At 37.1% G+C, this 12,478-nt stretch overlaps 1 protein-coding gene across 4 annotated transcripts in view; it reads left to right on the top strand.

Annotated features, from left to right (window-relative positions):
• Positions 1-8,805, top strand: part of PRAS40 (Proline-rich Akt substrate 40 kDa) — a 39,196-nt gene extending 30,391 nt beyond the window's left edge. For all 4 annotated transcript variants that reach the window (XM_071659177.1, XM_071659178.1, XM_071659176.1 and 1 more), the window contains exons 9-10: positions 1,356-1,492; positions 8,078-8,805. In XM_071659177.1, coding sequence (XP_071515278.1) covers positions 1,356-1,492; positions 8,078-8,191 — 251 coding nt within the window. In that variant the 3' untranslated portion in view covers positions 8,192-8,805. The remainder of the gene's footprint in view (positions 1-1,355; positions 1,493-8,077) is intronic.
• Positions 8,806-12,478: the final 3,673 nt, after the last annotated feature.

Genomic DNA, 12,478 nt, shown 5'->3' with positions numbered 1-12,478 from the left:
ATTAACGGACACTCCCTCCCCCTGACTGGTCCATTTGATTATGGGTTTACTATACTTCTATCTAATGTGTCTCACTATATGTTCCAATCTATTGCTTCTACCTGCTTCTTCTGCCTAATGTTTCTAATGCACTTGTTTACTATACCTACCTAATACTCCTGTCTATTAATGCTCCTACCACTTTGCCAAAAGGCAGGGTTAGTGCCTAGTGCTGACTGCAGGAAAAATCTAGGGTTATGAAGAGTAAAAAGTTGTATGAGCTGTTTGTGAGTAGGAGTGATTGTACATTTGTGGACTGAATGCATGCATTCCATGTGTGGGTGAGCTAGAAAGAAAAAATAGCTCTATGCAACCATCATTATATATCCCGATACTCAGGCAGATGGTACCAGTAATATATACATCCCTGGTTGATGGCTCCCTACCAACAACTACCTACTGCCTGCCATCTGCTACATATAAGGTGCCTTAGCATTAACTGGTCATCTTGTAATCAATTTGTCCATCCTAGTTTTTATGGTCCATTTTGATGTTAACCCAAACCAACATAATCCATTCTCAAGTTTACAGCAATGTATTTAAAGATGATAGATTAGGTAGATATATATCTTTACTGTAAGCATTTTATAAGCTTTTTTTTGTACTCTTTTATGTCAAAACATACTTTTTGTACCTTAACAGATTGGGTAGAACATGCAGAATCTATTATATGATTATAGATTAACTCCATACCTTCAAGTTTTGAAAAACTAAGAGCAGCATTCAGGTCATTTGCTGGAATAGATTGCATAATTATTTGGATTTCATACTGCTTGTGCAGCAAGGAATGATGATGTGTGAAAATGTATAGGCAAGAAATAAAATGAAAAGGGGAAAAAGTAATGGTTGACACATAATTGGGACATGAGATAAGTTGCTAGAGAATGCATAGCATAACCGCAGGTTTTGCTGTAGAATGAATTTTGCTAGCAGAAAAAACAATGTGAGGAGCAGAAACTAGTCCCTAATATTTCATAATCCTCCATGGGAATCTGAGGCCAGTTTGTTTATTTCGTGCTCTGAGGAGGAGTATTTTTTAAGCTCATGAATGAGAAGTTCAGCATCAGTTATCACTTTGGCTCTTCATGTTTCCAAGGGTTCATTAGTGTCAGCTTTACTTTTTTTTAGATGGGTACATTGTAGATGATATAGTCAGATTTTAAAGGTTTGACCTTTATTTGGTTTTACCCCTGAAACACATAATCCATGGAAAAACTTATGGAAACCCTGAAGATTTATATGATCTAATTTATAGAATTAAAGGTTTGGTTTATTTGAATCACTTTGTAATTGATTCCTTTTTATTTTCTTTTTAGACTCAAATCATGATGAAGGGATTCACATTCCTGGTGGCAGAGGTGCAGTAAGAGATCTTGCACAGTCAGTACCAGTTTCTGTACCAATGTGGCCCAACTCTAGACCCAAACCACTGCGAGAACCTCTAAATATTGAGGTAGGATTTTTTTTATACTGAACCCTCCCCAGTTTGAAAAAGCGGACTTTTCTTATCACCTTGAGGTAACATGTTGTCTTTCAGGTGGCATTTATTTTTATTTACCTTGGTTGAATTTTGAGTCGATAGTGAAACATATTAGTTACGTATTATCTATAGTTTTTTTAGCTCATGTTTAATTTTAGGAATATTTGATATGGATGGAATGATGGAAGCAAATGTAAGGATATGTGGGTAGTGGATTGAAACACCTTGAACATATTCCAGATACTTACTACTGAAATAAACTGTAAAGAGAGAGAGAGAGAGAGAGAGAGAGAGAGAGAGAGAGAATTTTATCATTCACAGATTACATCTTGAACACTGAAATAAAGTTGATTGTGAGCATTTGTGTGATAGATGGCATTTCCAACTCTAACATAGATTTTTTCTGTTATTTTTCTGATTATCTTAATGATTATTTATCTTTCATGATTGTATGTACAGTATATATTATACATGTTTTAAGAGTTCTTTAATTCTTTTTTCGTAGTTGAGAAAACTTTAAAGGTAATATTTGGTGTGTTGTTAGGGGCCTCTATTCATTAACCCTGTATTTCACTGGAAAACCATTGAACTGAAGTTTGTGCAATTGAGATTTGGACGATTACTTGGTCCCTGGTGCACAAAATTTTGCAACTTTAGTACAGTAATTCCCCCACATATCCCTGTACAAGCACCTTACTTTGGATTTTATTTTGTAGATCTAAGAAATGTCAGTTTAAGAGAGAGACCAAAGCCTTTTTCACTCATTCTTCCAACTCCTTCTTGGTTTCCTGCTCCCCCTTGTTCCATTTACCTATGTCATGCATAACTTTGCTTTACTTGACCTTTCCATATATCTGAACCACTGCAGCACACCATGGTCAACTCTCTTGTTCAAACTACATGTACTATAACATTTTTTGGGGGGTATCAAGGCCTGATCAATCAAGATGATGAGAGGCATGCATGAAAAGAGTGAATGGGATTGACATGGCATATGAGGAGTAAAGTGTTTTCATTGGGCTGAATTAGGACGTATAGAATGGCTAAGGGAAACCTCGGGGTGGTTTGTGGGATGTGACTGTGGATTGCAAGTGGTGGTTTTAGTACCACTAATTATGCATAATTGGATGTGTGTAAATGAAACTGTTTTTCATTTGTTCCTGCACCACCTCACTAATGTGGGAGAAACAGTTCACCATAAAGAAAAATATGAAAACATTATTAGATTTAAATCAATCAAGTATGTATCTAAAGAAATTTTTTTCATTCTTAAGATTTTATTCATGTTGTGGAACCAATTTTTTTCTGTAGGAAGTACCTTCAGTTATATAATGGGACTTCATGGAGAAAAGGGTTTCACCCATCAGGATTTTGCTTTACAGTTAACCTTTAGGAATTGTTTGCCCATTGAATGTGGGATACATGATACATACAGTATCTTCTTCAAACACTTGATTTACTATTTAGATCACTGAATTAAATGATAGGCCCAGCAACAAAATGTTTGAAGCAGACTGAGGTATTGTATATGTTCAATTGATTTTCATATAAATTATCAGTTTTATTTGATCCCTCATTCAGATGTACCTAAACAAACATTTATTTTATACCCAGTTGCAACAAAATTCCATGGCTACCATAAAAGTTTCCCATTATACTCATTTGATTGGATATTTGAAATCACACCAGAAACCAGAAAAATTTTCCCTTTAATGTAATGTGCAGGAATGTCCCTAAGACCTTTAGTGAACCACCACATTTGTGCTGGTACAGTCTGAGATTTGCTATACCATATTTGAGGAATTAGGGTGGAAATATACGAAACATGATAGCAAAATTATAGATAGTTATATATGGGTTGCTTCCTCTTAAGTGACTTATTTATGCCTACAAATATTGCCATTTATTGAGAAATACTTTTCATCTTATTTTGATATCTTTTATTTACTTGAATTATTTATCATGCTTGCTTGCCATTTCCTGCATCAGTAAGGTAGTGCCAGGAAACAGACAAAGAAAGACCCATCCACTCATATACATACACACCAATACATGCGCATATACATATACATATCAACATATACACACATATACTTACACAGATATATACATATATACACATGAACAAATTCGTACTTGCTTGCCTTCATCCCTTCCCGGCACCATCCTGCCCCAAAGGAAACAGTATCACCACCCCCTGCATCAGCGAGGGAGCCTCAGGCAAACAGACAAAAAAGGCCACATTTGTTCATGCTCAGTCTCTAGCTGTCATGTGTAATGCACTAAAACCACAACTCGCTATCCACATCCAGGCTTCACAGACCCCTCTATGGTTTTCTCCAGACTTTATATTTCATTTATTTATTTTATTTATTTATCTTGCTTTGTTGCTGTCTCCCGTGTTAGTGAGGTAGCGCATGGAAACAGACGAAAGAATGGCCCAACCCACTCACATACACATGTATATACATACACGTCCACACACGCAAATATACATACCTATACATCTCAACGTATACATATATATACACACACAGACATATACATATATATACACATGTACATAAATCATACTGTCTGCCTTTATTCATTCCTATCTCCACCCCGCCACACATGACATGACAACCCCCTCCCCCCCTCATATGCACAAGGTAGCACTAGGAAAAGACAACATAGGCCACATTTATTCACATTCAGTCTCTAGCTGTCATGTAATAATGCACCGAAACCACAGCTCCCTTTCCACATCCAGGCCCCACAGAACTTTCCATGCTTTACCCCAGACACTTCACATGCCCTGGTTCAATCCATTGACAGCACGTCAACCCTGGTATACCACATCGTTCCAATTCACTCTATTCCTTGCAAGCCTTTTACCCTCCTGCATGTTCAGGCCCCGATCACTCAAAATCTTTTTCACTCCATCTTTCCACCTCCAATTAGGTCTCCCACTTCTCCTCGTTCCCTCCACCTCTGACACATATATCTTCTTGGTCAATCATTCCTCACTCATTCTCTCCATGAGACCAAACCGTTTCAAAACACCCTCTTCTGCTCTCTCAACCACACTCTTTTTATTACCGCACATCTCTCTTACCCTATTATTACTTACTCAATCAAACCACCCCACACCACATATTGTCCTCAAACATCTCATTTCCAGCACATCCACCCACCTCTGCACAACTTTGTGCCCACACCTTGCAACCATATAACATTGTTGGAACCACTGTTCCTTCAAACATACCCATTTTTGCTTTCCAAGATAATGTTCTTGACTTCCACACATTCTTCAAGGCTCCCAGAACTTTCGCCCCATCCCCCACCCTATGATTCACTTCCGCTTCCATGGTTCCATCCGCTGCCAAATCCACTCCCAGATATCTAAAACACTTCACTTCCTCCAGTTTTTCTCCATTCAAACTTACCTCCCAGTTGACTTGTCCCTCAACCCTACTGTACCTAATAACCTTGCTCTTATTCACATTTACTCTCAGCTTTCTTCTTTCACACTTTTTACCAAACTCAGTCACCAGCTTCTGCAGTTTCTCACACGAATCAGCCACCAGTGCTGTATCATCAGCGAACAACAACTGACTCACTTCCCAAGCTCTCTCATCCACAACAGACTGCATACTTGCCCCTCTTTCCAAAACTCTTGCACTCACCTTCCTAACAACCCCATCCAGAAACAAATTAAACAACCATGGAGACATCACACACCCCTGCAGCAAACCCACATTCACTGAGAACCAATCACTTTCCTCTCTTCCTACATGTACACATGCCTTACATCCTCGATAAAAACTCTTCACTGCTTCTAACAACATGCCTCCCACACCATATATTCTTAATACCTTCCACAGAGCATCTCTATCAACTATATCATATGCCTTCTCCAGATCCATAAATGCTACATACAAATTCATTTGCTTTTCTAAGTATTTCTCACATACGTTCCTCAAAGCAAACACCTGATCCACACATCCTCTACCACTTTTGAAACCACACTGCTCTTCCCCAATCTGATGCTCTGTACATGCCTTCACCCTCTCACTCAATACCCTCCCATATAATTTCACAGGAATACTCAACAAACTTATTCCTCTGTAATTTGAGCACTCACTTTTATCCCCTTTGCCTTTGTACAATGGCACTGTGCAAGCATTCCTCCAATCCTCAGGCACCTCACCATGAGTCATACATACATTGAATAACCTTACCAACCAGTCAACAATACAGTCACCCCTTTTTTGATAAATTCCACTGCAAAACCATCCAAACCCGCCGCCTTGCCGGCTTTCATCTTCTGCAAAGCTTTACTACCTCTTCTCTGTTTACCAAATCATTCTCCCTAACCCTCTCACTTTGCACACCATCTCAACCAAAATACCGCATATCTGCCACTCTATCATCAAACACATTCAACAAACCTTCAAAATACTCACTCCATCTTCTCACATCACCACTACTTGTTATCACCTCCCCATTAGCCCCCTTCACTGAAGTTCCCATTTGTTCCATTGTTTTATGCACTTAATTTACCTCCTTCCAAAACATCTTTTTATTCTCCCTAAAATTTAATGATACTCTCTCACCCCAACTCTCATTTGCCCTCTTTTTCACCTCTTGCACCTTTCTCTTGACCTCCTGCCTCTTTCTTTTATACATCTCCCAGTCATTTGCATTATTTCCCTGCAAAAATTGTCCAAATGCCTCTCTCTTCTCTTTCACTAATAATCTTACTTCTTCATCCCACCACTCACTACCCTTTCATCCCACCACTCACTACCCTTTCTAATCTGCCCACCTTCCACACTTCTCATGCCACAGGCATCTTTTGCGCAAGCCATCACTGCTTCCCTAAATACATCCCATTCCTCCCCCACTCCCCTTACCTCCTTTGTTCTCACCTTTTTTCATTCTGTACTCAGTCTCTCCTGGTACTTCCTTACACAAGTCTCCTTCCCAAGCTCACTTACTCTTACTACTCTCTTCACCCCAACATTCTCTCTTCTTTTCAGAAAACCTCTCCAAGTCTTCACCTTCGCCTCCACAAGATAATGATCAGACATCCCTCCAGTTGCACCTCTCAGCACATTAACATCCAAAAGTCTCTTTCGCATGCCTATCAATGAACATGTAATCCAATAACGCTCTCTGGCCATCTCTCCTACTTACATACGTATACTTATGTATATCTCTCTTTGTAAACCAGGTATTACCAATCACCAGTCCTTTTTCAGCACATAATTTGACAAGCTCTTCACCATTCCCATTTACAACTCTGAACACCCCATTTACACCAATTATTCCCTCAACTGCCACATACTCACCTTTGCATTCAAATCACCCATCACTATAACCCGGTCTCGTGCATCAAAACCCCTAACACACTCACTCATCTGCCCCCAAAACACTTGCCTCTCATGATCTTTCTTCTCATGCCCAGGTGCATATGCACCAATAATCACCCATTTCTCTCCATCCACTTTCAGTTTTACCCATATCAATCTAGAGTTTACTTACTTACACTCTATCACATGCTCCCACCACTCCTGTTTCAGGAGTAGTGCTACTCCTTCCCTTGCTCTTGTCTTCTCACTAACCCCTGACTTTACTCCCAAGACATTCCCAAACCACTCTTCCCCTTTACCCTGTAGCTTCGTTTCACTCAGAGCCAAAACATCCAGGCTCCTTTCCTCAAACATACTACCTATCTCTCCTTTTTTCTCATCTTGGTTACATCCACACACATTTAGACACCCCAATTTGAGCCTTCAAGGAGGATGAGCACTCCCCGCGTGACTCCTTCTTCTGTTTCCCCATTTAGAAAATTAGAATATTTAATTTTTCTTTGTTTGTGGTGCTATTTCACTAACATAGGAAATGGCAGACAAGTATGAAAAAGAAATATTTATGTTAGATATAGAGAATAAAATTTCTTTCAGTGTTTCAAGTGTAATCCAAAAGATTATTTAGATCCTTATAGATTTTCATGGTATACTTGACTTTTATATTGTTTTGTGTACATTGTTTTACTATTGGATATGGTTATTAAGGAATAGTAGTTCTAGATATAGAAAGATTATTTAGATACCTTTATTTTTTGGAGGATTTTTCAAGAACTAGCCTGAAATTTTAAATACTCGGCAAAAGGATTAACAGATGTAAAGTATCAAAAGAAATTTGATTAATCATCAAAAAGGTTAACAGAAGTAAAGTATCAAAACAGATGTGATGGTTGTTTCATTAGTGCTCAGGAAGAAGAAATTAGCTGTATGATTGTAAAGCATCATATAAATGATTGTTTGGGAAACAGTCAAAGATGGATTAATGGAGATTGTATTTTTGGAGGGATTGTGTGGCATTTAAAAATGTGTGGATGAGCACCAGTTGTAGCTATGGGCTGTGGCCAAAGAACTGTCACTGGGTGAATGAAACATTGCCCTCCTTGTCCTCTAGGATGATTAAGGCCAGCCCGTTTTGGTTAATATATGAAAATGCTTTCCTGTATTGATTAAAACTTTTCTTTTTTTTTTACAACTTCATCCTCAGAGACCAACTGACACAGATCAGATGGCAGCTTCCATCAAAGCTTTAGCACGTAGTGTTCATAGCACCTCTGTGGACCTGTTTGGTGACCTTCCTCGGCCACGTCAGCCATTCTGAAAAGTGATGATCCAGTAGCAACTTCAAGCTCTCTGAATTAATGAAATTTACTGGTGTTGAATAGTGATGTGTTGTTCAAGTGAGAGGAGTATACTGCCTGAGACTAGAGGAATTATAAGGGTCACAAGGCACTTGATATATGTTGCTATGAATATTTTGGGAATTCTTGTAGCAAGATTTATATAAGTTAGTAGAATCCTGTCCTGGTAAATTTTATCTGGAAGTTTGTACTTAGACTGATTTTGTTCAAGCAAATGAGGATATCTGTCCCTCATTGTTGTAGGTGGATAAACCGTATGTTAGCTTCAGCTTTAGAAAGTTGGATTAAATAAGGATGATGAATTTTAGGGAAAAAAAGTCATGCATGTAATCATCATAAAAGGGATTTAAAGAAATTTTTGAAAGACAGAATTGTACAAGAAAACAATGCTTAACCTTTTGTGTATATACAAATGGAGGATTTTATGATTAGAAAATTTTCCTAGATATTTTGGTTGAATTATTTAGTGATGTACTGTCTGAATGTTAATAAGAGGTAATGTCAAAGTTGAGGCTACTTTTGCTATGTCAGAATCCCTTCTGGCAGGACTGAGATAATTATATTCCTATTTAAACCTGATTGAAGTATGAATATGATTTTAGAAGCATATGCAGGGCTTGCAGTAGGTGTTAGATTATTGAATTGTGATAAACCTCCCTGAAAATATCCAGGTATTTATTTATTCATTTTTTTTTTTTTTTACCTTTGCAGATTCCTTCATAGTATTCTAGAATCCCTGTACCCTGAACATATCAGTTCCAGGTGATTGAGACAGCAAACATTTTTAGGTTAATGAGATTTTGTGGGTGGCTTTGTATGTTCTATAGACTTTGATAGAATTTGGGACATGAAAATCCAGTATTACTGTTAATATTTGGCTGTTTGCACAAGTTTATGTAGCAGAAAATAGTTGCTTCAGGTAATAGTATGAACGTAAAGGTGGGTGTATAAAATGGTCACTCAGCCAAATGACTTTCACTGTATTGAATATTCAGGGTAATGATTTTATTTTCAACAGTGAATGACAGTACACTTCTTTTATGGTGTGTTTATAATTGAATGCTTTTTGTACTTTTTTGAACTTTTGTCTCCAATTTTTTTTTCAAAGATATTTGTTTGTTTTTCCTGGAAGTAGCTTTACTGCAAGCCCTGATTCATCTCTGCGCAATTAAATGGACAACAGCATTTCCAATGATGTATTGGTTGTTTTGCTGAGTAATATGATTAAGAAATATGAAATTATTGATATATTGAATGTTTTGCTTTGTAGAACATGGACATAAGCGTGTAATGTATTTAACTTTGTTCCTTTTGTAATGTTCATACAGTGTCCCCAAATATTTTCTGGGACATTAGTATTCACTTGTTGAAGTTAATGATACTCATACTTTCAATTCATGTATCTTTGGAATAAGGGTAGTATGTGTTCAAAGTCCATAATTGTAGTGTAAATATAACATATATTTTGATAGTCGTTATGATTATCGTGGATATTTGAAACAGTAGTACATTAAGAAATTGTTGATTCACCTGTTGTGGTTGTTTGTGAGACCTAGAAGTAATTAGATACATAGGATTTTTTACCTCTAATAGGCAGAGTGAAAATAATTTCTTAACGTTTTTGAAGTGATATCCTTGAAAACATTGGGTCAAAGAATGGTCTTTGTAATCTGAGGCTTTTTTTTTTAAGATTAGTATTAGGGATGTAGTATTAAAACTATTGCCATTGCTCAAATACAACTTTTGGTTGAATACCATATACTGTCAAAACTTACTGCACTGTTCAGTAGTGATGATAATTTCATGTAGCTAAAATAATGACTGGAACAGATGCAGAAGCTCACACTTCTGTGGGATTTCTTTGCACCATGAATTGTGTTACTTTTAGGCTAGTTTTTTGCATACGGTGGTGTTGAGTTTTTTCAGCATCAATTGTCATAACATCAGAAATAGCTAATTTGGAAATGGCAGCTATAGCAGAAGTTGATTAATATATGAATGCTTAAAACTGTTGGATTATCTTAAATTGAGATGTGATAATTGTCTTGATGTGATAATCTGCATTAGATTTGTCATTTTTTGAGCTCACAGGTTCCATTGTTTTACAGTTAGTAATGCAGTCACCCTACACTAATCCAAAGAAATTCACAGAATAGCACCAACCCTTTGGATCAGTTAACAGTATCATGAATCCCAAAGTCAGCATGGCTGACAAATTTACATTCTAACAAATTTACATTCTAACCAAGAACAAATTTAACAGGAAAATTCATCATAGATTTAAAACTTGTGTCAAGGAGGAAGTGGAAAGATTTTGGAATTATCATTTGTGTTACTGACATGGACACAATCTGGATGTAGCATAAGTACTGAGTTTGAACTTATGCACCATGAAGCACTAGATTTAATTCTATCAAATTCCATTAAAATATATGTTGTAGGAAGTGATTTTTATTAAAATGATTAATGAAGTCAGTGAAATTTGGTGAAGCAAGAATTTTTTTGATAAAAATTTGAAAGGAAACTCAAATATGTGCTTAGGTCTATTGTTGATGCTTCGCTGTTCAAGAACAGTGTTACAGATGCTTTTTGTGCAACGAGGTTGGTTAGCTGTGTTATGACTAGGGCTTACAGGTGTAGTATATCTGATCTTCCACATATACTCCGTAGTTCTATGGGCCATAATTGGTATCTCTTGGGGGTAGCAATGCTGTTTCCTGTGGAGCAGGGTAGTGCCAAGAATGGATGAAGGCAAGCAAGTATGAGTGTGTACATATCTCTATGTCTTTTTATGTGTATGTATATGTTGGTATGTATATATATGTATATGGGCATTTATGCACATATATGTGTTTATGAGTGGATGGGCCTTTTTTTGTGTTTCCTGGTGCTACCTCGCTGACGCGGGAATCGGTGATCAAGTATAAATGATAAATAAATGATTTTTCTTTTTAGTATACTTGATCGCCAATTTCTGTGTAAGCAAGGTAGCGCCAGGAAACAGATGAAGGAAGACCCATCCATTCTTATACATACATATATACATACATGTTCATACACATACATATACATATTGACATATACACAAATACATACACTTACACAGCCATATACAAATATGCACATGTAGATACTCAAACTCGCTTGCCTTCATCCATTCCCAGCACCACTCCACCCCACATGTATATATATTTTTTTTCATACATATTCGCCATTTCCCACATTAATGAGCTAGCGTTAAGAACAGAGGACTGATCCCAAGAGGAAAAATCCTCGCTTGCCCCCCTTCTCTGTTCCTTCTTTTGGAAAAGTAAAAACTGGAGGGGAGGAGGATCCCCCCCTTCCCTCCCCTTTTAGTTGCCTTTTACGATGCACAGGGAGTACTCTGGAAGTATTCTTTTCCCCGATATATATATATATATATATATATATATATATATATATATATATATATATATATATATATATATATATATATATATATATATATATATATATATATATATATATTTTTTTTTTTCATACTATTCGCCATTTCCCGCGTTTGCGAGGTAGCGTTAAGAACAGAGGACTGGGCCTTAGAGGGAAAATCCTCACCTGGCCCCCTTCTCTGTTCCTTCTTTTGGAAAATCAAAAAAAAAACGAGAGGGGAGGATTTCCAGCCACCCGCTCCCTCCCCTTTTAGTCGCCTTCTACGACACGCAGGGAATACGTGGGAAGTATTCTTTCTCCCCTATCCCCAGGGATATATATATATATATATATATATATATATATATATATATATCTTTTTTCTTTTAAACTATTCGCCATTTCCCGCGTTAGCGAGGTAGCGTTAGGAACAGAGGACTGGGCCTTTTTTTGAATATCCTCACCTGGCCCCCTCTGTTCCTTCTTTTGGAAAATTTAAAAAAAAAAGAGAGGGGAGGATTTCCAGCCCCCCGCTCCCTCCTCTTTTAGTCGCCTTCTACGACACGCAGGGAATACGTGGGAAGTATTCTTAATCCCCTATCCCCAGGGATAATATATATATATATATATATATATATATATATATATATATATATATATATATATATATATATATATATATTTATATATAAATACATGTATATGTATATGACAAGGTAGCATCAAGAACAGATGACTCATCCTCAGTAGGAAAATTCCTCATTTGGCTACTTGCTCTGTTCCTGTTGGAAAGGAATACAGGAGGGGAGGATTTCCAGTCATATGCTCCTGCCTCT

Source organism: Panulirus ornatus, chromosome 67 (genome assembly GCF_036320965.1).
Source record: "Panulirus ornatus isolate Po-2019 chromosome 67, ASM3632096v1, whole genome shotgun sequence".
NCBI classification, from domain to species: domain Eukaryota; kingdom Metazoa; phylum Arthropoda; class Malacostraca; order Decapoda; family Palinuridae; genus Panulirus; species Panulirus ornatus.
Note: the sequence above shows the minus strand (reverse complement) of the source record. Positions and strands in the feature narration are given on the sequence as shown.